The sequence below is a fragment of the Trichosurus vulpecula genome, chromosome 7 (genome assembly GCF_011100635.1).
Source record: "Trichosurus vulpecula isolate mTriVul1 chromosome 7, mTriVul1.pri, whole genome shotgun sequence".
Lineage (NCBI taxonomy): Eukaryota > Metazoa > Chordata > Mammalia > Diprotodontia > Phalangeridae > Trichosurus > Trichosurus vulpecula.
Window position 1 is genome coordinate 20,188,529 of NC_050579.1, and position 26,488 is coordinate 20,215,016.

The 26,488-nt window shown below is 50.0% G+C and overlaps 1 protein-coding gene across 2 annotated transcripts in view; it reads left to right on the forward strand.

Annotated features, from left to right (window-relative positions):
- SH2B2 (SH2B adaptor protein 2) overlaps positions 1–26,488 on the forward strand; it is a 61,866-nt gene that overhangs the window by 33,848 nt on the left and 1,530 nt on the right. Inside the window, exons 3-8 of one of the 2 annotated variants that reach the window (XM_036767695.1) lie at positions 5,324–5,425; positions 17,342–17,433; positions 20,859–20,953; positions 21,065–21,238; positions 22,433–22,629; positions 25,951–26,122. In XM_036767695.1, coding sequence (XP_036623590.1) covers positions 5,324–5,425; positions 17,342–17,433; positions 20,859–20,953; positions 21,065–21,238; positions 22,433–22,629; positions 25,951–26,122 — 832 coding nt within the window. The remainder of the gene's footprint in view (positions 1–5,323; positions 5,426–17,341; positions 17,434–20,858; positions 20,954–21,064; positions 21,239–22,432; positions 22,630–25,950; positions 26,123–26,488) is intronic. The other variant, XM_036767696.1, reaches the window with a different exon arrangement.

The following is a 26,488-nucleotide window of genomic DNA, read 5'->3' on the forward strand; positions in this document are numbered from 1 at the left end:
CTGAGTGACCGTGGGTGCATCTCTTAGGGCCTCACTTTCCTCAGCTGTCAAATGAAGGGGGTTAGACATAATGACCTCTGAGGCCCCTTCCAACTTCATATCTGTGATCCTATGATCCATTGCCTGCCGGATATGTGCCAGGCTCTGTCCTAGGTGCTGATAATAAATAGAAAAAAATCAGTGTTACTGCCTTCAAGGAGCCTGCCTGCTCTCTAGGGGACAATGACATGGTTACAGGTGTGTGCTAAATGAGGCAGCCAGGTGAGGTGATGGGGAGAGTGTTGGGCTGGGAGTCAGGAAGACCTGGGCTTGGTTCCCGTCTGCCTTGAGTTACTTGGCAGCTCTGTGATCCCGGGCAGGTCATTTGATCTCTCTCAGTCTTAGTTCCCTCATCTGCAAAACGGGAACAGTGATACCTGTATCCTAAGGCTGTTGTGAGGATCTCATTGCAATAATGTGCCGTGTAAAAGCATCCTAAATGCCAGCTGTTATCGCTGTATCTGTAAACGTCCAATGGCCATTTGGGGATCAGAGATCAGAAAGAGAATTTTGTTACCACTCGTTGTCATGATGTCCCCAGCCTGGAGTGGTCAGTGGCTAGGGATGCAGCCCAGGGGAGAAACCAGAGTCGGGCTTGGACAAAGGGGAGGAGTGAAGGTGTTTTAGTCAGGGAGAGGGTTGTGAGCAAAAACCCGGCGGTGGGAAAGCAAACCCTGGTGTGTTTGGATGCTTTAGGTGGGGGGTGCTGGGTGAGGAGAGATACTGAGAGGAACAATTTAACCAGAGAGGAGGTTTGTATCGTGGACTAAAGGATGGAGGTAAGATTGGAGAGGTTCAGAGGAGGGGTGGATTCGAGTGGGCCAGGCAGTCAGGGAAGGCTCATTGGACGAGGGAGCAGATGCATGGGATGAAGAAAACTGTGTCCATCTCCTCAGCCAGATGCAGGATGCCCAACAGCCAAGGACATCTTTGCAGGCTCTCCAGCAGCAGAGTCCAGCCACCCAGGGTTCAGCACAGCCATGGCAGTAGACTTGTTGGCTGGCCTTTCTCACTCCTGCCTCCCACTGTCTCAAAGCAGCCAGGGTTGAGGTGTAAGATTGTCCTGTCCTGCCCTTGTCTTTCACTTTCCCCTTTAACAATCCTTCAAATGTCAGAGCTGGGGGGGATCTCAGAGGTTCAGCCACCTCATTTCCCATTTATGGGACCTGGAGGCCAGAGAGGGTTGGTGACTGGCCCAGGGTCACACAGCCTGTTGGTGGCTGAATGGGACTAAAACCAAGCTCCTTGATTCTTTTCCTGGTCCATTTCCATGACATGGCCCTGGCCTCCTTTCAGCCAAAGGACAGTGTCCACCATTTCATACTTCAGGTGTTTAATCTTGGCCTCTGGGTGGTAGCCCTTGTAGAGGGAAGGGCTGCTGCTGCTACTGCTGCCTGTCATCAGATCATGGGTCTAAAGCCAGAAAGGACTTCAGGGTCTAGCGAGGGACCAACCTCTTGTTTTACAGAGAAGGAAATTGATGCCCCAAAAGGTTTAATGGCTTATCCAAGGTCGTACAGGTCCATCTAGTCCAACCCCATTATCTTACAGAGAAGGAAACAGGCCCTGAAAGTTTAAATCATTTGACCAAGGTCCCATAGATAGTAAATAGCTAAGGCAGGATTTTAGCCCAGGTCCTCTGAGGCCAGAGAGACAGTGCTTGGCCCGCTGGACAATGCTCTCCAGGTACCTTCTCTGCCTCCTTCCCAGTGGAACCAGGTATTGACCTTACATATATTTTCTCCCTCTCCCAAAGGAATGGTATTTGCAGAGGCATCTTCTTGTGATTGTGGAGGAGAGAGGAAGAAGGGAATAAGCATTTATATATCACCTACTGTGTACTGGGTTTGATGCTAAGTATTTTTTACAGTATTATCTCATTTAAGGAAAGGGATCGAGAGGAATGACCGGGAGGTCCACACCACCCAGTAATCAAGATGCTTCATCTTTGTGGTTCATTCTTGTAATCAGGTCATGTGTCCCCCAAGAAGCGCAGCTGTCTCCTGCCTGCCTCCCCTAGCTCCACAAGACAAATCTCTGAGCAACTGAACCCCCCCCTAAAAAGTGCCTCCCCAGAGCAAGCATTCAGTGCCTCCACCCCCTGAGCCAAAGAACTGCTTCAAACCCAACATCGAATCCAGCAACAGAGATAGAGAACAGAGCCCGGATGGGGAGGCTCCATGTCTTGAGGGGTAGGTGTGGTGGTGGTATGTTGCTGCTGGGAGCTGAGCCAGATCCAGGGAGGCAGCTGACTGGGGACAAAGAGGCACTCACCTTTGTCCCTGAGAGGAAAGTCCTCTCTTTTTCCTAAATTAGATCTGGAACCAGATAGTTAGCTGTTCCTGCCTATGGGGGAGAGAATCGCTGAGGCAAATGCTGGAGACCCTTGAAACCAACACTCTCCTTCTGTGTGGGAATTTCCCATCTAGAGGAAGGTCCTAGGTTTAAATTTCACATCTGGTGCTTCCTACCTGTGTAATGCAGGCACAAGTTGTTTAATCTCTGTGCCTATGAAGAGAGTAAGTTGGAGCAGAATAGGGGCTTAGCCTGTCTTGGGCCACGGGCCCTACTCAGAATCCGATTGGTTGCCTCCAGTCACAATGGAAGGAAATGCTCAATGCAATTAGAACTTAGTGAAAGGAAAGATGTGGGTTTTTTCCTTAAGTTTATGGATCTCCTGAAATCTATCCATGGACCCTGGGACTAGATGGCCAGTGTGCTCCCTTTCTCTAGATTTCTGTATTGCCTCATGATGCCTCCTTTCAAGATTTGGTCACTGCCCTTTGTCACACTGGACCCTCTTTCTACTCCCTTCTAATGCCCTTATACACTGGAAATGTTCAGATCTCAAGCAGTAGACAGCTGGCGTGTGTATGTGTGTGTGTGTGTGTGTGTGTGTGTGTGTGTGTGTGTGTGCGCGCGCGCGCGCGCGCACGCACCTTCCTGATTTACTGGGTGGAGATGGAGGATGGGAGAGGAGAAGGGGGAGGGGTGCTGACAACCATCTGTGCCTATGTTCAGTTTGGCCTTTGTGGACTTTTTTTTTATTTTTAGAAATGGAGCTTTCTCTGGCTCGCTCTGGCCAGTCAGAGGAGCCTAGGACACAGGATGCCTTCCTCCAGGCTCCTGAGGGGGCTTTCCTTAGGAAAGGACCAGAACCGGGCTGTCCTAGAGACACAAGTTGGAGGGGGGCAAGGAAGGCCAGTGTGCAGCAGGGCCAGTCTGTGTGTGTGTGTATAAGTCTCAGATCCCCCCAAATTAGCTCCCTCCTCCTCTCCTCCTCCCCCACCCAGGTTCCCTTCTGTTTCCTGTTTCTTACACACACCCTTATGTATGCACGCTACTTCCACTGTTAATGCTTTTTGAGGGCAGGATCTGCTTTGCTTCTATCCTTGTATCTCCAGTATGTAGCATCATGCTTGGCCCATAGTAGGTGCTTAATATATTCTTGTAGACTGACTGCTGCCCCTCAGGTGGACTCCAGCCCTCGCTGAGCTGCAGTCTGGGAGCTTGGTCATCTCTGTTCCCTCAGAGAGCATCAGATTAAGGTGACACTCTGCCAAACAAAGTGGGAAGGGGAAGGGTAGTCTGTCCCCTCCCTGGAGAACCAAGTATCTAGGGTTTCAGGCTGCTTCCCCCCACCCCATTCCTAAGAGAGGTCTCCAGAGCCTATCTTGGGTCGTCTTTATTGGTGGATGGCGTCCACAGCTGCTTCCATTTCCCACCTGCCCTGCTTGCCCACCAGCTTCTCAAGGACAAAGCCTTCTGGGAAGGCCAGCTCCCTCTGTCTCCAATGCCTGGGATTCCCAGCCAGAATGCCCAGTGGGTGGAGTGGGTGACCAGTAGTGCAGCAGAGGGCCTGGACCTGGGAGCCCAGACCCAGACTTCCGTACGTTGGCCGACTCCTGCCGGGAGATGTGTTTGAAGGAAGCAGGCAGGACTCCAGAGGCAGAGCAGGACTGTGGATGTAGAACAAAAGACATTAACTTTAACATCTTCCACTGGGGCCCTGTTCCGTTTAATTAAAAGGCTGTAGAGTTATTGGGGACACAGGGGAAATTAGGAGTGTTCTGGTCTTTCTTTCTCCCCCAAGTCTTTCCATTAGAATTGTGGTAGCTGATGGCTTGAGGTCTGACCTATAAGGTTTGAGTAACAGCATGATAGCCCTGGGGTGGATGCTCTGAAAATTGGAAGGAAAGATAGCCCCTGCCCTCAGGGAGCCTCTGGTCTAGTGAAAAATAGCCGCTGTCCACTGTCCCCAGGGCTCCCCTGGTCTGGTGGGGAAAACACAGCCTCTGGCCTCAGAGAGCCTCTGGCCTTGAGCTGTGAATCCTATAGGTCTGTGCGTTCAGGTGACAAGACGTGTGAAAACTGGAGAGAGGGAAAGGGAGGTGGGAGTGACTGGAGTAACTGAAGTCAGGTGGGAATTGGCCTAGGAAGGGTTCCTAGAAGCCAGGTAGGGAGATGTGGGTACAGGAGAGGAGGTGTCTGTGTGTGTGTGTGTGTGTGTGTCTGTCTATGTGTGTCTGTGTGTGTATCTGTGTATGTATGTGTGTGTCTGTGTCTGTGTGTGTGTCTGTGTCTGTATGTCTATGTGTGTGTGTCTGTGTGTATCTGTGTCTGTGTGTGTGTCTGTCTGTGTGTCTGTGTCTCTGTGTGTGTCTCTTGTGTGTCTGTGCCTTCATGTCTATGTGTGTGTGTCTGTGTGTCTGTCTCTGTGTGTGTCTGTGTGTGTATCTGTCTATGTATGTGTGTGTCTCTGTGTCTGTCTGTCTGTCTCTGTGTGTGTGCACGTGTGTGTGCATGTGTGTCTGTCTGTGTGTGTATCTGTGTATGTATGTGTGTGTCTGTGTCTGTGTGTGTCTGTGTCTGTATGTCTATGTGTGTGTGTCTGTGTGTATCTGTGTCTGTGTGTGTGTCTGTCTGTGTGTCTGTGTCTCTGTGTGTGTCTCTTGTGTGTCTGTGCCTTCATGTCTATGTGTGTGTGTCTGTGTGTCTGTCTCTGTGTGTGTCTGTGTGTGTATCTGTCTATGTATGTGTGTGTCTCTGTGTCTGTCTGTCTGTCTCTGTGTGTGTGCACGTGTGTGTGCATGTGTGTCTGTGTGTGTGCGCGTGTGTGCATGTGCGTCTACCTGTGTGTCTCTGTGTATCTATGTGTGTGTGTGTGTGTGTGTGTGCGTGCGCACATGTGCATCTGTCTCTGTGTCTATGCATATCTGTGTGCCCAGCAGCCCATTGGCCAAGGATGCTTCTGTCATCAGTGACTTCCTGTGTCCTTTTACAGGCCTCCAAACCCAAGGTGAGCATCCCTCTCTCTGCAATCATCGAGGTCCGGACTACCATGCCCTTGGAGATGCCCGACAAAGACAACACTTTTGTGTTAAAGGTAAGGCCTGTGGGGAGGGATGGAGGTGGAGGGGAGGTCAGGAAGGGCACAGGGCAGGGCCTCCTGATGCTCCCTCCACTGTGCTGCACTGTCTGTCATTCATGACTAGCAGAGTCAAAGAATGTAGGTCCCTAACCTGGACCCCATTCCTACGGATCAAGTCTCAGCTTCTCTGGGATTCACTTTGTCCATCTGTGAAATGGGGAGAAGTATTTATACAGGGCTTTGAGCTTCTGAGAGGACCTTTGGGAGGCCTCAACTTTCCAGAATGGAGGCGTGGGGGTGTTGGGGGCCCAGGCCTCAGAATCCTCAGCCATTCCTCCTCCTCGTCCCTTGCCCAGTACCTCTCTCGCCTTTTCCCCTTGCCATTCCCCTAGGATATAAAGGGGGAAAAGTCAGATTGCAAGATCCCTGAGGGGAGGGACAGTTCCATTTTTGTCTTTATGTTCCTATTGCTTGAGACACTGCCTGAAATATAGTAGGTGTTTAATAAATGTTGATTGATTGACAGGAAGTTCTTGCAGAGCACAAAAGATCCGAGCTTCAGAGCTGGAAGGGACCTCAGAGGCGGTCTAGTCCAACCTTCCATTTTACAGAGGGGGAAACTGAGGCACAGAGTGGTTCAGTGACTTGTCCAAGGTCACATGGGTGACACGGTGATAGAGGCAGAATTCAAATCCAGGTCCTCTGACTCCAAACCAGCACTCTTTCTGCTTCACTATCTTGCCCCCTACCAGGCACCTGAAACTGGGTACAGCTTCTACTGGCCAGGCTCCCCCATCTAATGCCCAAATCAAAGCTGGATGTGGGTGTGGAGTGGGAGGAAGGGAGAGAGGGAGGAAGGAAGGAAGGAAGGGAGGGAGAGAGGGAGGGAGGGGAGAAGGAAGGGAGGAAGGAAGGAAGGAAGGAAGGAAGGAAAGAAGGAGGGAGGGAAGAAGGAAAAAATGAAAGGATAGATGGAAAAAGGAAGGAAGAAAAGAGGGAAGATGCAAAGGGAGAAGAGAAGGATGTAAAAGGAGGGAGGAAGAAAGGAAAGGAAGGAAGGAAGGATGGAGGGATGGCCAAGTACTCACTAGAGATACAAAGAAAAAGCAAAAACAGTCCTTTGGGGGCAATCGTTTATTCACTGAACAAGCAATCATTAAGCGCCTACTGTGAGCCAGTCATGATGCCAGGCTCTAGCGATCCAAAGACAAAAAGGAAACCTTCTCTGCCCTCAAAGAACTTATACTCTAAACACCACAAATGTACATAAATAAATATGGTAGATATAAAGTATTTCCCTATATTTTTTATTTAAGTGTTTAATTTTTTCAATCAGCAAGCATTATTTTCTCCCCTTTTCCTCTCCTATTGGGAGGAAAAGCAAAACCCTTGTAATAAATAAAGAAGCAAAAGAGATTCCCACATTGGCCAGGCCCAAGAACGTGACCCGCCTTCTGCATCCTGGGCCCCTCTGTCAGGAGATGGGCAGCATTTTCTCTCTGGTCCTCTGTAGTCATGGTTGCTTGTTACATTGAGCCAAGTTCAGAGTGTTTTCCTTTGAGGCATAGGCACTAGCAGCCAGTGGGCTCAGGAAAGGCCTCTGAGGCAGATGGCACCTGGGCTATGCTTTGAATGAAACTAAGGATTCTAAAAAGGGGAGGTAAGGAGGGAAGCCATTCCAGGCATGGAGGAGACTGCAAAGGCCAAAAGAAGGGGGGATGTTTGGTATGGGATACAGCAAGGAAGTTGCCTTGGCTGGACAGCAGAGCCTGTGAGGGAGGAAGATGTACAAAAAAGCCCAGAAAGCTTTTAAATTACCACCCAAGGGACCTAGTGTTTTATCTTAAAAGCAATTGGGAGCCACAGGAATTTCTTGAACAGGGAGCACTGTGGTCAGATGGGTATTCTAGGAATATCGCTTTGGCAGCTATGTCAAGGGTGGATTGAAAAGGGAAGGGTCTGGAGGCAGAGACACCAACTAGGAGGCTGACAGTCTGAGAGGCGACGAGGACCTGAGCTGGGCTGTGGGCTGTAGGAGCACAGACAAGGTATGGCTGGTTGATATGCTGTGAAGGTGGAATCAACAACGCTTGGCAACCCACTGGACATAGGGATGAGAGGGAGAGATAAGAGAGTTGGGAGCCTGGGCTTCAAGTTCCAGATCTGACATTGAGGCTCCTCACTCACCTGAGCCTCAGGTGACTCATTTTTTAAATGGGGATAATGTTATTTTATAGGGCAGCTAGGTGGTGCAGTGTATAGAGTACAGGAAGACCTGAGTTCGAATGTGGCTTGAGACACTTATTTGACCCTGGGCAAGTCCCTTCACCCTGTTTGCCTCAGTTTCCTCATCTGTAAAATGAGCTGGAGAAGGAAATGGCAAACCCGTCCAGTATCTCTGCCAAGAAGAGCCCCCATGGGGTCACAGCGAGTCGAACGTGACTGAAAAACAGCTGAAAAGCAATGACATTTTATGCTGTCTTCCTCCCAGGGTCACTGTGTGGGTCACACAAGATAGCAGAGAGGACCCACCAGGAAGGTCAGGCATCACTATTATTCTCTACGTGGTAGATCTTCCTCATTGTCCCTTCTCTGGGATGGGGAGGATCAGACCCGAGAACGGATGTGAAAATACTTTGGGGAAGCAGAAGATGCAAAAGGTGTTTTTCTGTCTCACGCAGATGATTCTGAGTACACTTGGCGTTCTAGCTATGGGACTGGCCTTGGAGAAAGAAGAGACCTGAGTTCAAATCCCACCTCTGATACTTGCTAGCTTCGTGACTCTGGCAAGTCACTTGACTTTGCCTCAGTTTCCTCATCTGTTAACATTCTTTTTAAAAACTCTAATCTGTGGGGTCTCTCCCAAACCTAAGTCTGTACTCCTATGTCCTCTCTTGGCTTCAGTTTCTTCCTCCATAAAATGAGAGGTATGGACTCGTTGGCTAGCTCTGACGATCGGTGCCCTACCTTCCCCTTCCCACCAGAGGAGCCTCTCTGATGAGTCTCTGGGCTTTCCATGTCTACCAGTTTGGCTTTCTGAGTATTATTACAAAGTTAACCCCTCCAAAAAATTTTAAGTAAAAATAAATAAAAATAAAAACCCCAAACATTTAAATGTAAAAAATAAACTTTAAAAATTTAAGCATGCAGAAAAGGGTAACCACCCTTCCAGTTTCTGGGTTACACCAGCCACATGCCAGTCAGTGTTGTGTTGTAGGTGAGGGCTGGGAGCAGGGTTGAGAGGGATTGGGGGAGTACAGGAGAAGGTTTGTCATTATTTATTCTGTTTCATGGATATGCCACCATTTGCTGGGCATCATTGAGTTGGTGCTTCTGAGAGCATAGGTCCACCCCTCTTTGCCCATCAAAGCTTAAACTGTCCCCTTGACTTAAGTCCCACTTTCTGGTCAGGGTGGGCATATCTTCATGCTGCCTACCAGACTCTTGGACAGAGCATCCAGGGATTTAATCCACTGATGTCCCCCAACCCCCGTAACTCAGGGCAAACAAGAAGAACCAGCATAGTCGAGGGGAAGGCTTATAGATGGATAGATAGAGCATTTATTAAGCATTTATTATTTATTAAGAGCATTTATTATTAACTCGATATCTAGTTCTGTGCTAAGCACTAGGCTTATAAAGAAAAGCATGCCAGACAGTCACTGTTCTCATGAAGATTGCATTTTAAAGAAGACAACATATAAAGGGGAACGGGAAAGTGAGGGCTGGAAAGACCCATCCATGCACAATGGCCATGCACTAGTGATGTTCTGTAAAGTCCTGAAACTGAGCAAGCCTAGGGAGGTTCTAGGAGCAGGGTCTAGCTTTCCATTGGGGAAGGGATGGAGATGGCATGGCTGGAGATAACCAGGGAGGCCTAGAATTTAGAGTCAGGAGACCTGAGTTCAAATCCCAGAGTCTGCCATTTATTACCTGTGTGACCTTAGATTACCTGTGTGACCTCTCCAGGCCTCAGTTTCCCCACTTGTGAAAAGAAATAGTTGGACTTCTAAGGTCCCTACCCATTCTCACGCAATGATCCCTCCAGGCTACCCCATCCTGGAACATCTGTTAACTCTGAGAGGAAGTCAGTTTCCTCTCTTGTCCAGGCATCAGTAGTTAGACAGCCCCAGAAAGGGCTTCTCAGAGTGAAAGCCACCTTGGTGAGAAAGGGGAAATAGCCTCTGCATCAGGCCTTGTGGCTGGGATGTGCCACCCAACAATGAAACTTTAAATCTACCCCATCCCCATTTTAGGCTCTGTTCCATTGCATTCCCTTCCCTGGGCCTGCCTTCTTGGGGAAGGATGGCCTCTGGGAGTGCCCACTCTAATGTTCCGGTGTCTTCCCGGCTCTGCTAGGATATAGGGCAAAGGAAATACGTAAGTCCCTCCTGGGCAGTGATTCATGAGTGAGGAAGGATCCCTCCAACCACTGCTACCTTTGAAGACTCTGTGCCAACTCTTTCTACCTGGGATAGCCATTGTCTACATTTGCCTTCTCCTTCAGCCCTGGTTCGATCATGCCTTGTCTACATCCTGCAATGGTCTGACCGAGGGTCAGACATTCATTCTACATAGACTTTAGGCTTAGTTGTATCTTTCCTCTGAGATGCTTTGGCCTTTTCACTTAGGGCAAGGACCATGTGCTTTACAGAGGCACGGAATGAAAGCTTGTGGATCAGCTAAGGACCCCCAAATTATCATCTCTAGGGAGACCCACAAAGGGCGTGGCTAGCAGAATCACAAAATCACAGAATCTGAAGAGTTGGAAGAAACCTCAAAAGTCATACCCTCGGCCTGACCCGAACTGGTCTTCTGGCCTCTGCCTGAAGATACCCAGTGATGGAGAGCTCACTACCCGTCTGTTACTCCCAGAGGCATCTCATTCTATTTTCGTTCTTGCTGATGTTCAGTTGTCTTAGTTATTCCCAGCTCTCCATGACCCCATCTGGGGTTTTCTGGGCAGAGACAATGGAGCGGTTTGCCATTTTCTTCCCCAGCTCATTTCACAGATGAGGAAACCAAAGCAAACAGGGTTAAGTGACTTGCCCAGGGTCACACAGCTAGTAAGTGTCAGAGGCCAGATTTGAACTCAGGAAGATGAGCCTTCCTGACTCCAGGCCTGGCGCTCTGTGCACTATGGCTCCCCTTAGCAGCCCCCATTCTATTTTTGGATAACTGGAATTGTTAAAGAGTTTTCTTCATGTTGAAATGATACCTGCCTCCCTATAACTTGTACCCGTTGTCACGATTTCTTTCCTCTGGAAGAACTAGTCGAACCCCTCTCCCTGATGACCAGCCACCTTTCATATTTTTGAAGACAGTTGTTGTGTTTCAGCCTTTCTCTTCTCCAAGCTAAATATCTCCAGTTCCTTCAGCCGACCCTTCCTTGTAACATGTGATTTTTTTCTAGTCCCTCCATGATCTTAGTTATGTTACCCTCCTCTGGATGTCTTTCAGTTTGTCTATGACTTTAAAACATTGTGCCCATTACTGAATACAGTATCCCTCCCCCCACTACCACCCCAGTGTGTTCTGGACAGGAAGAGAATGACAGGACCTCCTTTGTCTTGGACACTCAGCCTGCCTTATTAAAGCCTCCAGTCAAATGAGCTCTTTTTGGCCATGCTCTAGACCCCTCTAAAGCCCCACTCCCATGCTCTGGGTTTTAACTGGTTTTTGCCTGTCTCGCCCACTCACTGTACTCTTTTATTTTTGCGATCGATTTTTGGAAGCCAAGTTTGTGACTTTACCATTCTCTAGGGATCAGTGGCCGATCTGAAGACCTTTTGGGATCTGAATTATCTTGTCTAACCTCTTAGAAGTCCCCCAAATAAGACATATATAAGAGAGAAAGTAATTGCTGCTGTCTCGGCAGGTCAAGATACCAAGATAAGTAAGAGCCTGATGGTTTAAGAGCGGAAATGGCCAATCCCCAGGGGGCTCATTCAGCACCCTCTCTTTGCCTGCCCCTCTGCTTGTGGGCTGGGATCTGCTCAGCAGTTTCCTTGCTGATGCTGTGACCTCAGTCAGGCCAGCCCCCACCCTTACCTCCCCATTCTGGAGCAGCCAGCAGCAGAACTCAGCTCTGCCCACCAACTATATAGGAAAGAGGAAACAGCCTCTGCTTCAGGCAGCAGCCTGCTGGTCTACAGCAGCATTCAATCGGAGAACTAGATGATGGTGATGGTAATGAAGGTGATGATGATGGTGATGGTGATGAAGGTTATGATGATGATGATGCCGGTGGTGGTGGTGATGGTGATGATGATGGTGATGATGATGATGGTGGTGGTGGTGATGGTGATGGTGGTGATGATGGTGGTGATGATGGTGATGAAGGTGATGATGGTGGTGAAGGTGATGATGATGGTGGTGGTGATGATGGTGGTGGTGATGGTGATGATGATGATGATGGTGGTGGTGATGATGGTGGTGGTGATGGTGATGATGATGATGATGGTGGTGGTGGTGGTGGTGGTGGTGGTGGTGGTGGTGGTGATGGTGATGGTGGTGGTGGTGGTGATGATGAAGATGATGGTGATGATGATGGTGATGGTGATGATGATGGTGATGGTGATGGTGATGATAATAGCAGCTAACATTTATATAGTACCTACAATGTGCCAGGCACTGTGCTATGTGCTTTACAATTAGTACCTCATTCAGTCCTCACAACAACCCTGGGAGGTAGATACTATTATTGTCCCCATTTTCAGATAAGGAAACTGAGGCAAACAGGTTAAGTGACTCACCCAGGGCCACCCAGATTTGAACTCCATCTTCCTGCCTCCAGGCTATGCGCTTTATCCACTGCACCACCTAGCTGCCCCAGAACAGAGGGAACTGGGGCTAAGTATGTGTGGTGAGGAGAGGAGGTTGCACCAGACCTGAAGGAAAGGGGACTGGCATCTAGCTGGGGCCAGTTCTGTCCCCACAGAAGTCACTTGGGGCAGTGACCAAGGCCAACGAAAAATGAATTCTTCTATGTGAGAGGAAGCTGAGACATTAGATCTTCTGACGCAAAATCTAATGGGTTTTTTCTCCTACGTCACACTGTGGCCTGCAGCATTAGGCGTTCACCCTCTAACACTGTCTTGAAAAGCAGGCTGAGAGTGACTCATCTCCAGTCCCATGATGCTTTTTCTTTTTGCCATAGGTCAGCACAGGACTGCAGTGTTTTTCTTCTGCCTACTAAGTGTGGCCCTTAGCTTCCTGTAAAGTATAGAATTTCCAAAGGTATTACTCAAGGGTGGAAGGCCCTAAGGCCAAGCTGTGGTCAGCATGGGGCAGCCAGATTTCTTTCCTCAGTGGCAGCAGCTTTTAACTCTAAGATGGAATTCATTGATGAGCTCCCCAGGAAGGGGCAGTAGCCTCTTGAACCCACACAGTTTTCCCCATCATGTGAATTAGTTACAGTCACCAGAATTTCATGTATTCTCTTCCAACTTCCTCTTCAGAACCATGGTCTGTAGGATCCTATGTGCTCTGTCTATGAACTTTTGGAAATCTACTCTTCTAAAGTTTAAGGTCCACATAAGACTGTGATCAACACCCCCTTCCTTTTTGTCACAGGTTGTAAAATGGCATGGCCTCTCTCTGCCAGGGTTCCCACTGTCCCTAGCCAGGGATGGGAATGTGCCAGGGAAGCTGTTCTCTCCTGTCCTCAAGTGAGATTACTTGAGAATGACCCCTCTTCTGAGCTGTGAGAAAACAGGTACATCATGGGGCTGGGAACTGGTCCAGCCATTCTGAAAAATAATTGTGAAATTCTGCCCCCAAAGCTATTAAACTCCACGTACCCATCGACTCAGTGATAGCTCTACTAGATCTCTCCCTGCCAAGGACATCAAAGGAAGAGGCAAAGGACCCATGTGAACAAAATTATCCCTAGCAGCTCTTTTTTGTGGTGACAAAGACTTCAAAACTGAGGGGGTGAATGTGATAGAACACTGTTGAGCTGAGGGAAATGATGAAGGCGATGGTTTCAGAGAAACCTGGGAAAACCTGTACGAATTGATGTAGAGAGAAGTGAACAGAACCAAGGGAAGAGTTTATACAGTGACAACAATGTTGCAAAGACAAACAACTTTGAAAGATTTAGGAGCTTTGATCAGTACAATGGCCAACTTTGTCCCCCAAGTGACTAACAGTGAAACTTGCTGCCCACTTCCTGATAGGGAGGTGATAACTCAGTGCACATGGAGACCTTTTTTTACCCTTTGGGCCACAGCCAGTGCAGGAATTTGCTTTGCTTGACTATACAAGCTTGTAACAGGGGTTTGGTTTGGTTTTTTCACTTTCTCAATTGGGGTTGGGAGGGAGAGAAGTCAAACAATTTTTTAAAACAATAATTTTTTTTAAAATTTCCTTCTCCCAAGAGGATCCTCGGGGCATTGAACTGAATATTGGAGCCTTGAGGAAGGAGGTAGAGGCTCAGTCCTGTCTCTGATGACTGGCTCTCTCCTCAGCTCCAACTACACTTAATGTTCACCGTGAGAGACAGCATGACAGTGGATAGTGGGAGTCAGGAAAACCAGAGTTCAATTCTACCTTTGACACACTAGCTGTATGACCATTGGTAAGCCACTTAATCTCAATGAGCCTCAGTTTCCGCATCTGTAAAATGGGAGGATTGGACTAGCTAACCCCTGGGGTCCCTTCGAATTTTGGATCCATGATCCCATCAACTTCCTCTGAGCAATTTCCTAGTCTGGGGCCCCAAGGCTGACCTTCATACTCTGCCATAGAATCATAGTACCATAGATTCAGAGGTGGAAGGAATCACAGAGGTTGTCTAATCTAATCCCCTCATTTTATTAATGAGGAAATTGAGGCTGGAGAGGTTACAGGGTGACCCAGATAGCAAATATGTGAGGCAGGATTTGAACCCAGGTCTTCATGACTCCAGTTCAGTCATCTCTATCTATTACACCAGAGGTGTCACACATTCAGGCCGTGAGCCGCATGTAGCCCACGAAACTTCTGAGTGCTGCCCGAACTAGATTAAAATGTAATTGGGAAACAGCGAACAAAATAAATAAAAATACAAGAAAATGTAGATAATATTCATATTTGACTTTCTAAGTTAACACGTGTCCCTCAAATCCTAAACTAGAGCTTAGTGGCTCCCAACTCTACTTGAGTTTGACACTACACCTGCCTGTCTCCCTTCTCTGGCACTATTAGGGCCCAGATGACACACCAACTCAAGAGTGAGTAGTTTCTTGTGAGGTGACTTTGGGTGTGGCTTGGCCATCCCCATTCCCCAGCGAGCCGAACTCTCCTCTAGAGCAGAGAATTCAACCCTGATCTCATGCTAATGCCTTCCTTCTGTTCATTATCTCTGGTCTATCCTGTATTTATTTTATATGTACGCCATCACTTTCATGTCCTCTCCTCCATCAGAATGTGAGATCCTTGCCAACAGGGACTCTTTGCCTTTCTTTATATCCCTAGGACTTAGCACATAGTAGGTGCTTACTAAATGCTTGCTGACTGACTGACTCAGAGTTCTTCAATGTGGCCCAGAAAAGTAAAGGGACTTTCCCAACATCACAAAGTGAAGAAATAATATGGCTAACAGTGACTGCTTGCCTTCGTCACCACAGCATGGCTTGACCCAGTTGGCATTGCTGATGTCCTCACGGGTTCCCTCTTTGTGCCCATTTCCGGCTTGCTCTGCTGGAGAAAACCACAGAGAGCCCCCAAGTTTCTCTTCCTCTTTTGCTTGTCTGCTCTCCCAGGAGAGCCAGCCAGGATGGTGCTGATGGGGGAGTGTGCAGTGGCGGACAGGGAGTCTAATGTGCTGTTTATGAACCCACAAAGCCTCTGATATGCAAATGTTCCTAATGCAGGTCACCAGAGTGTGAGAACCTCCCAAGCTTTAGCAAGCCCTTAGCCCCCTTCCTCCCCCAGAAGTGGGGTGAGGAAGAGGAGGAGAAAGGCGGCAGCTCAGCCTTTAAAAGAATAAAAAAAAAAGGCACAAGCAAAATGGGAGGGGACTTCTTGGAGGCTGGTGACTGCTGCCTCTTGCTGCCCATCCGCCCCCTTTCCCAGGCTCCTCATTGAATCATCTTGTCTTTGCTATTTCTCGGCTGTCCCTGGACAGGCTAAAGTTGCCACGGTGATGGGACTTCCTGTTGAATGGGGCAGTCTCCCTGCCATCCTGGCTACTGCCGCTGCTACTCCTCCTCCTCCTCCCTGGATAAAGGGCTGTTTGTGAACAGGCAGACCTCTGATTTCCCTGGTCTCTTCCAGGCTGCTTGCTTTCCCAGCTGTTCCCTTTCCCAGAGCTCAGCCATGGAGCAAGACTCCTGTCCAGTACTGAGGGCAAAAGGCTTCAGGACCAGCTTGGATTAGATGCCACCCTATCGGAGCCAGAACTAAAGCATTGTGCCTGAGCCAAACAGAATGAACTATGGCCTCAGACTCTGTTGGGAAAAGCACCTGAAAAAAGGGAGCGCCCCCCCAAGAAGTGGGAAGGGGAGGAAGAGCTCACCTGGATATGCCTAAGGATGCCATCTGCTAGCTTTCTCTGTTAACTATTTATTTTTGCTAGTTAGATGCTAAGCTCAATTGTTTCTAGACAGCAGAAGGACTACAAGTACTATCAGCACACCCTAAATTTTGGCACCCTGAGATACAACCTTGGTCACCCTACCCCAGTTACAGCTCAGGCCCCTAGTGCCCAGTTAGAGACTTTCATGATTAAGGACTTTACTGGAAGTGCATCATCCCCAGAGCCAACAAAGCTAGAATGATGAAGTGGATGAAGGCCTGTCTTAGGGGAATACCCACATTTCCTTTCCAGAGCCCCCTCTTCATTTTGGGCAGCCTACAGTCAGCCCAGACAACTTAGGCCCCTTCTTTGCTCAAAATAGACTTGTTCTCATCCTTATCCCTCTATCCCTGCTCTCTGCTGGGGGGGGGGGGTGGGCCAAGACCTTGCCAAGTACCCCTGGGTGCCTCCAAGGTAACAGTCACCTTTTCTTAGACAATCAGTACCTTTTCAAGACACTGGAGGGATTCTCACAGCAGTACTGGGGGCATCAAGGCAGGTTGATGAGGAAGAGACAAGAGTGGAAGGGAGGGAATACCGAGGGAGCCTTTTGCAGGAGGTGCAGGAGACAGTGTCGGGCTCAGAGTCTGGAAGACTTGAGTTTGAATCCAGCCTCAGACGCTTATTTGGCTGTATGACCTGGTCAAGTCGTATGATCTCTCTCCACCTGTTTCCCCGTCTGAAATGGGGATAATTACAGCTCCTATTTTCCAGAGTTGTTAGGAGATAATTTAACGTAAAGTCCTTTGCAAACCTTTAAGCACAAGGTAAATCTCAGCTATTACTATCACCAAGTTCTGCCTTAGGTTAACTTTGGTCTAGAATCTGGCCCCTCGTAGTTGGTTGATTACTTCATTAAACCACAGAATTTCAAAGCTGGAGGGGACCCCAGGGGCCGTCTGGTCCATTCCATCCCAGTAATTTGTAGGAACAGTGATCAAGGTCAAGGAATGGGTTTCAGCCACCCTTCCAGGGATGGGTTAACTCTCTGGCCATTTTCCTCCTCCTTGCCCCTTGTGACTCTGTGTTGGGGAGGGGAGAAGAAAGAGTGGACCACGATGCTCTGCCAGTTAGATAGGGTGCTACAGTGGTTAGAATGCTGGGCCTGGAGTCAGGAAGACCTGAGAGCAAATCCGGACTCAGACACTTACTAACTGTGTGACGTTGAGCAAGTCACTTAACCTTGGTTTTCCTCAGTTTCCTCATCTGTAAAAATGTGGACGATCATAGCACTTACCTCCCAGAGTTGTTCTGAAAATCATATATGATAATATTTGTAAAGCCTTTATCATAGCGGCTGGCACATAGTAAGCACTTTATAAATGTTAGTTGTTGTTATCCATTCACCTTCTTTTCCCCATTGGGCTTAGGTGGAGAATGGAGCCGAGTACATCCTGGAAACCATCGATTCCCTACAGAAACACTCATGGGTGGCCGACATCCAGGACTGCACAGACCCCGGGTAAGCAGCAGGAGGCTGGAGATAGCGACAGAAGGGAGGTGGAGGGTGTCACATTTGGATGGCGCAGAAGGAAAGGGGCCATGAGTCAGTGAGACAGCCCCCTGTGCCTGGCCTTGAGACAGATGGATAGGACCTGACATACTAGGTCCACTCACAGTGAGAATGCATTACTTCTCATTTCCCTCCTGAGTTCATGGGCCTCCATGAATTTCACATTTCCTGTGTCACTAGAAGACCAGCTGCATCATGTTAGGCTGGTTCGGGCAGGACCCCACCCTGACACACTCATACTTTCCTTCCCTTTAGGATTTGGGGGCAGACGTCACATGCTTCCATGGGCTGATGCAAGGGCTTAGAGGGGAACTGAACTCTTTGGGGGGCAGAACAACCTGAGTTATGTCAGTAATGGAAAATTCCCTCCTTCCCTTTTCTCATCCACCACATCCCAGAACTGATGATTCTTTTGTAACCCAGCCTCTGGGACAGACAGCCCAGACTCTCTCACAACTACCTTTGCCCACACTGAGTCAGATGAGAGGGAGGGCTCTCTGGGGGTGAGCTAGAAGGCTGGATGTCTCAAACCTCATGAACCTTGGCCTGACTAGGGAAGAAGGCTTGTCCATATGGTCAATTTTTTATAGTGTAGGGTCCGGCACATGGTAGTTTAGGTGCCCAATGAATGCTTGCTGACTCAATGAGCAGGGTAGTGTCAGGTTACTCTTTGACTGTGGACAAGTCACTTCTCTGGGCCTCCTCAGTTTCCTCCGTCGGACTAAAGGACGTCAAGGTCTCTTCCAGCTGTAGATCGATGGCCTCTTGACTTTGTCCCAATGTTTGACAAAATGGCGGATGCAGAGAAGGCGGCACGTGGGTTCCAATGTGAGAGGCCACCGACAAGTTGAGTAATCAGGCAAGTCTACGTAAAAGGGACTGCCCTGAGAGTGAGCTTTCGAGGGCTGTAGAAGTCTGGTCATTCCAGACCTGGTAAACGTCGTGAGCGATTGATTTAAGGCTTGCCAAGGGCTTTCCGTCGATCCTCTCACTTGATCCTCACAACCCTGTGGAACGACAGATGCTCTACGGTCCATTTCACAGATGAGAAAACTGAGGCTGAGAGAACCTGGGTGAATTCCTCAGGGTCACGCGGCCATTTAATGTCCAGTACTCTCTAGAATGTCCAGAGGGGGACTCAATTTAGTCTGAGACCCACACACAACATCCGCTGGGAGAAATCCAGCCATTAGTGGGTGGTGTGAGATCCCAAAGCACGTTTAGAAAGATGACAGAGTGTGATATCCCGTAGGGTCATGGATTTGAGAGTTGGGACAAACCTTGGAGGTCATTGAGTCTGGCGCTGTCATTAACAGATGAGGAAACTGAGGCACAGAGTGATTTTTTTTTTGTAAAGTGGTTTGCCCAGAGTCACACAACTAGTAAATGTCTGAGATAGAAATCGAACCCGTGTCCTCTTGATGTCATGTGCAGTGTTGTGTCCACCGTTGCTGCCTCTCTGACTGGGAGTCAGAAGAGCTGAACTGGAGCCCTCCCTGGCTCCGCTATTTTGCCCCCCAATGAGTATGGGTAAGTCATTTAAGCCTCACCAGTAAACCTTCCACCTCTAGACCTCCCCCTCTAACTGGGGCAGGAAGAAAGGCATCAGCCACAGAGGGTGACCCAGCGCAGAAAGCCAACGGGGATGTAGGAAACATCTACAGTCGCTCAAACACTGTGCTAAGGGCAAGGGACACAGAGTTCCTGTTCTAATGGGTGAGACAACGCGTGAGTGGCCCTCCTGTTAAGATCCACACAGAGAGATGGAAGGGGATCTTCCAGGGAGGCGTTAGGCCCCAGGGAGGTGGGGAGAGGCCTCCTGCAGAAGGGAGGATTTGAATGGACTCTCCAAGGAAGCCAGGAAGGAGAGCATTCCAGGCCTGAGGGGAAAGCCAGTGCAAAGGTGCAGAGGTGGGAGATGGGGTGTCCCAAATCGCACATGGGCTGTTATGGCTGGTCAGAGAGAATGTGGAGGGGAGTGAGGTATAAAAAAACTGGAAGGGTGAGAAGGAGCCAGGTTGGGAGGGGATTTCAATGGCAAACAGCATTTTCTGCAGGTGTCCCAAATGTCTCAGGGCAGATTTAAGCTAGTAAGGCTTAAAAGCACACTAAGACTTCTGGGACACCTTTTGGGATCTGAGAGATAATGGGGAACCACTGGAGTTGGAGTGTTTGGGTGAAGGGTAATATGATTAAACCTAAAAGCCACCTTGGCAGCTGGGTGGAAGATGGATTAATTAGCCACCATCCAGGCAAGAGGTGATGAGGGCCCAGGCTGGGGTTGTGGCCTTGTGAGTGGAGAGAAGGGCACATATGTAGACAAGGGATGGTCTAAAGGCAGGAACAAGATTTGATACCAGATGGACTGTTTGGAGTGAGAGAGAGAGGGGGGAGCTGAGGGACCAGCGGGCTGCTGGGAAAGTTCAGAAGGGGGAGGAGTTTGGGGAGGTGGCATCACCAGTTCTGTTTGGACATGTTGGGTTTGAGATGTTTGTGGGACATCCCATTTAAAGTGCCCGCTAGGCCATCAGTGGTGGGGGCCTTGAGTTCAGGGGAGAGACTAAGGCTGGCTATAGAATGAGAAATGAATCCAAGGAAGCTGATGAGGATACCAAGTGAGGGAGGATGGAGGGAGAAGAGGAGAGGGCCCAGGGCAGAGCCTTGGGGAGCTCCCACAGTTAGCAGGCATGTCAGGAGGGCTCCACCCTTCACACACACACACACACACACACACACACATCTTGTATGACTGTATCAGGATGGGGGAGGCTGAGGACGTGCAGCCCGGGTCCTAGAGAACTTTGGGTCAACTGGCTGTCCTCTGGATACTTAAGGGACAGCTTCTCCTACCCTTTGCCTGTGTGTTTGTGGGGGTGGGGGTGGGGGTTAGAAAACAGGATCAGAGATTCCAAACTGGCCTTAGAGACTGCTCAGCCCAGCCCCTTCATTGTACGGGAAGGAACCAAACCACCACACAGGGAGCAAATGTCAGAGGCAGGATATGACCACAGTTGGGGAATGAGGAAGGTGTGTGTGCCTGTAGGTGGGTACACACACAGTAATCAGCCCCCCAGAAAAGACAGTAAGCCCCAAACTGTGAAGAAGGTTCTTGGGCAAAAAAAGGACCTTGGGGTCATGGAGAGTGAGACAGGACTGAACGACAACGTGATTGGAGGGGGAACTCCAGGTGGAAGGGGTGACTTGAGCAAAGGTGCGGAAGAGGAAACGATGGTGGAAGTGGGACTCTTGCACCAAGTCCATGCCATATGCCTACTGTGCTAAAGCAGAGAGCACAAGATGAAGTGGCCTCTTGGGTGAGCTGTGGGAGAAGGTAGGACAGGAGCAGGAATCTAGAATCTGTTCTTCCTTTGCAGAGACAGTGGAGACGACATCGAGCTTTCCTCCTGTGCCCAGGGCGGCTGCCTCCCGGGCCGGGTATCTTCTTGCAGCTGTGAATTCCTCACTGAGGGTACGTGAAAGGGCAGCCCCTCGGCAGCCTTTGGGAGCTGGGTCACCAAGGAGGGTGGTCAGCTCCACACATGATCCCAAACTCACCTGCCAATCTCTGTCTCCCCATTAGCAGATGTCCCCCGGCCCCCGGAGAGGTGCTCTGGAGCCCCAGAATCATCACTGGGTGCAGTGGTCACAGCCCCTCATGGCAGGGCCAGGGACTCCACGGGGGAGCACCTGACCCACGTCCCTCTAGAGAACTTCCTTCAGACCCTGGAGTCTCCCGCCAGCACCAGCCACACAGGTACCTGCTATGCCCTCTTGACATTGCTAATGGCCAATGACCTTCTCTTCTTTCTCTCCAAGTCCATGGCTATCTATCACTGTGGACTAGGCCCTCATCACCCCACATGGCACTCCCTTCTGAGGGAGAGTAGGGACCAAACATGTGCTTTCATCTGGCACCTCCTGGCCATGTGGCATGGCACCTGCTCGACCACCCGGAACCTTATTTATAGCAGGGCCTCTTACCTGTTCTCGTGTTCTAGGCCTGTCTGGTGGTCTGGTGGAGTCCTACATTCATAAATGTAGGGAATAGTAACTGAAGGAAATGCCCAATTTCAGTTAGAAGTCCATGAAAATCAGGATCTCCTTTTTTCCTATACAAGTTCATGGATCCCCTCAAATCTGTCCACAGACTCCTCGGGTTTCCATGGACCTTAGAGAATGAAGTGACTTGGCCAGGGTCACACAGAACCCAGGTCTTTCTGTGTGCGAGGCCAGCTCTCTGCTGTGGCACGGTGCCCCCTGGACTGTTATTGCCAGGTCGCTGGTAATTGCCCTACGTTATCCCTGACAGAATGTCATGCCCCTGCCTTCACCAGCCGTCTTCAGTGGACAAAGTCCAAATTATGGAGACCCAGCCTTCAAGGCGCTTCAGGTTCTAACCGCAGCCTGCCTTTCCAGGCTTTTCTCCCACTAACCACTACGTTCCATTAGACTGGTCTCCCCACAGTCCCCCCACATTTTTCAGACCAGCTCCAAGACTTCATGGCTGTAGGGAGCCCGCCAGTGCAGATCATTACCTGCTCTGCAGCTCACAGTCTCCCAGAGTCATCTCGGGCCTGGAAATGTCAGGTGATTTACCCAGGGCCTCACAGCCGGGAGCTCCCCTTCACTCTGAGGCTGTCTCTCTCTCCACCAGGCCTCTTAGGCCACCTCCAGGCACCATTTGGATCCTCACATCCAGGATTTTTATGATACGTCTTCCTCACCTTGAATAACCTGAATGCTGCTGCTCCTTCCCCTCCCCCCCCCCAACCTGATTTCCTTGTCCACAGACTCATCTCCATATCTGTGGCATATCAATCTCATCCCATACCTCCTGTGCCAGTCAAGACAGAGCCCTTCCTCGGGAGCCTAGCGAGGGGTGAGGTTCACAGTGCTTATCACCCCCACTCATGGCATCATCATCATCATCATCTCTCTCTCTCTCCAGGGGAGGAATGCAGCCAGGTGGATCTGGAGATCGTCCTTTCGGACTATCCCTGGTTCCATGGGACTCTGTCCAGGATCAAGGCAGCCCAGCTGGTCCTGGCAGGAGGAGCCCGGAACCATGGCCTCTTTGTCATCCGTCAGAGTGAAACTCGGCCAGGCGAGTACGTGCTGACCTTCAACTTCCAGGGCAAGGCCAAGGCAAGTGTGGATGGGCCAGTGATGTTCAGGGTACGGGTTGGAGATTGCAGGTCGGGGATGGCGAGAGAGACAGATGTGGTGAGGGAAAGAGCATTTGGGAATGTAGAGTGTGGCTCTGGCAGTGTGCATTCTCCTCCTGACTGTGAGAAGACTAATAGGATTGGCCAGGAACGTGGAACGGGGAACTGCCCATCCTAGACTCTTCGACTCAAGCTCCCTTCGTGTTCGTAGGCAGCCAGGTGGTGCAGTGGGTAGAGCATGGGGCTTGGCGTCAGGAAAAGGAGAGTTTAAATCTTGCCTCTTAGTGATCCTGAGAAAGTCATTTCACCCCTCTCACTCTCAGTTTCCTCATCTGTAAAATTCAGTAACTTCTAAGGTCAAAACGTATGATCCTGTGGGGTGTTTGTGCCTCAGTTTCCCTACTCATTGGCTTCTAAGTTCCTTTCTAGCTCTAATTTATAGCCCTCTGATCCTGGCTTGACTGAGGTGGTCCACCTGGTACTAGAGATGCTTTCACCCTATCCTCCAGAGGGGGAAACAGAGGCCCAGAGAGAGGGAAGGAGAACACATCCTGGTGTCGCCACTGTCAGGCCTCAAGTCTTTGCTGATTCCTGCTGGCTTTGCCTCAGCTCTCTTCAGGAGCTCTTAGGTCGCAGGAGCCGGCCCTGACTCAGCCGACTGGGCACATGGGAGCAGAACAGCTGGGGCTGTCAGATGCAGTCACCCCTTGTCTGACCATAGAAAGATGCACCCTGCCACCCAGCCAATGATGTGCTCAGAGAATGCAGGTTTTTACCAATATTGGCCCAAGAGAGATGGAAATCTTGTGCCACCCCTTCCCCTGCAAAAAAGAAAATTACAGGCTAATAAAGTATCAGTAATAAGTGTACGTAAGCAGAGAGAGCAGCTGGGTGGCACAGTGGATAGAGCTCTGGGCCTGGAGTCAGGAAGACTCATCTTCCTGAGCTCAAATCTGGCCTCAGACACCTGCTAGCTGGGTGATCCTGGGCAAGTCCCTTCCTCTCCCTGGGCCTCAGTTTCTTCATCTGTAAATGAGGCCTCTGAGGGCTCTCCTAGCGCAAAGTCTAAAGAGCTCCAATTTGTATTTTCACAAAGCGTTTCCTGGGTCACTGTGGCCCAATAATCAATCAGGTAGTAGATGACTTGTTCATGGGTCCCCAGCCAGTAGATGAAGTCCACTGCATTCCTGTCTTAGGCCTGCTTCAGAAATGATTTGGTGTCTTGGTGGGGTTTGTATTAGCAACACTAGTGCCCCCCATTTTGGGGGCTAATTGAGCATTCATAGAATCATTGATCTGGAGCAGGAAGGGCCCTTGAGAAGCCATGTTGCCCTAGTTGGCCATAATAAGGACACAGGCGTTTTTATGGGTAACCACAGATGGCAGCCCTGGAGCCTTCCATCACAATGGGAAGGAGTGGGTGGATGCTGTGTCCACTGGCCTCCCTGCTGGCTGCAATCTGGCCCTCTGCCCTTCAGATGCTCCCATCTTCTCCTTGGAAAGGAGTACTGTTCCACATGGCTGGGGCACCCCCTGTGGGCATCTCCTCCCTTTACTGTGCAGCTGCACCAGTCTCTTGGCAGCTTTGGAGGCGTTTGCATATCTTAAAGATCATCTCAGAGTTAATGCCTTTCCCCTAAGGGGCTCTTCTCTTGGAATCCAATGTACCCTTGCCAGCCAACTTAAAAGCCAACTTCTCTGATAACCAGGTGATTAATGAATTCCCAGGCGGAAATGGGGCAATTTGTTTTGCTCTGTGCATGGGGGCTGCAGCCATCTCCAGACATTTGGAGTGGGCAGGGATGGTATTCTAAAGTAGAGCTAAGGGCTTGGGTGGAAGGGGGGAGAGGGAAGGGGAAAGGGGGTCCTTAAACAGCTATAGGAAGATTGGCCCCAGTAGGAACCCCAAAGAGAGTTTAGAGATGCTTTGGGCTTAGGGACATGAGCCAGGCTGGTGGGATTCAGGGTCCCATTGTCCAAAATGGGGTTGACCCAAGGTTCAGCTGACCTTCCTTCAGTCTCCACCAAGAGGAAACGAGAGGAAGTTAAAGTTGCAAAAATGAGAAAACCCCACTCATCCCGAGCAGCCCATGGGGACGCCCACACAATCAGACTACAAGGCCTCCCCTTGCTTGTCAACCATTCCAGCCATGCTGAGCTTTCTGCAGGACAGAAACCAGCCCAGGTGTTGGCTTCCCCTCACTCTCCCTCCGCCTCCCTCCACAGCTGCCTATTTCCCTTTCCCTCATTCACCCTCACTCCAGACTAGATTGCTCAAGACTCACTTTCCCCAGAAAACTTTCTTTGACCTCATGATTATTGTTGGACCAAAGGATCACAGAGGAGGAGCTGAAGGAGACCGCAGGAGGCCCCTTGTCCAACTTTCTCATTTTACAGGAGGGAAACTTGGGGCCCTGATCAGGGGTCAGCCTTCCTCGAGGCCTCCGCGTCATTGACCCCTGGCTCCATGCCCCACTAACCTCTCTTGCACAGTTTTGGGAACCAGGGCATATTTTCCTCTTTGTCAAGCATCCTAATGTCATTTCTGCTTAAGCGCTTTGGGTTTTTTTTTTCCTAGTCTTCAAGGAGACTGGGATTCCTCCATCAGACTGGGGAGGGGCTACAGCTTCTCCTCCAGACCGCGCAGGGCAGGTAGACTGAGGGAGGCAGAGACGATGTCCGAGACCCAGGGCTTCCGTTGACACTGATCATCTTCCTGACTTGCTTATAGGATCGTATTATCCAGAGCTGAAAGGCCTCAGAGGCCACCTAGTCTAACCCCACATCTGCCCATTTTACAGATGAGGCAACCAGAACTCATGGAACTTAAGTTACTTGCCCAAGGTCACATAGCCTGAGGCAGGATTTGAACCCAGAACCTCTTGACTCCAAAGCCAGGGCTCTTGTCATTAGACTATACTATCTCCTTCTTTCCTTCCCCTCTTCTCTCCTTTCTTTATTCCTTATTTTCTTCTCTTCTTTCCTTCCTCCCTCTCTCCTTCCCTTCCTCCTTCCTTCCTTCCTGTCTTCTTTCCTTCCTTCTTTACTTCTTTTCTTCCTCCCTCCCTCCTTCATCCTTCCTCTCTCCTTCCCTCCCTCCCTTCTTCCTCTCTCCTTCCCTCCCTTCCTTCCTTCTTCTCTTCTCTTCCCTAGCTCTCCTTCCTTTCTTCCTTCCTTTTTCTCCTCTTCCCTAGCTCTCTCCTTTCTTCCTTCTTTCCTTCCTTCCTTCTTCCCTCCTTCCCTCCTTCCTTCCTTTCCTTCCTACCACTTCCTTCTCACTGACTCTGGTCTTCTCCCACAGCACCTGCGCCTGTCCCTGAATGAGAATGGTCAATGCCATGTCCAGCATCTCTGGTTCCAGTCCATCTTTGACATGTTGCGGCATTTCCACACCCACCCTATCCCCTTGGAGTCTGGGGGAGCTGCCGACATCACCCTTCGCAGCTACGTCCTAGCCCAGGCCCCCTTGCCTGGTAAGAGGGACGTCCCTCCGCCCCGGCCCCTCCCCAACCCCCGCTTTGGGTGCTCCAGAGCCTCTCTGCCTGTGGTTGGGCTGTGGTAAGGGCCCAGCCTCTCTCCAGAGGCAGCTGGCAGACAGCACCCTATCAGGATGGATGGCTGAAGCTGACACAATTGGTTTCCTCCCTCCCCAGATGAGGCTGGGTGGGCAGGAACCAGGGAACACATGTGTGTATGGGGCGGGCTGGATTGGCATTGTCTGTGGGAACCCCATATATTCTCTCTGGGTAGTCATAAGCATCCGCCCCACCCAACACATAATGTCCAAAGCCCTTTCCCAATCATAATCTTGGCGGGAGCTTAGATTCCCCAGCCCAGCC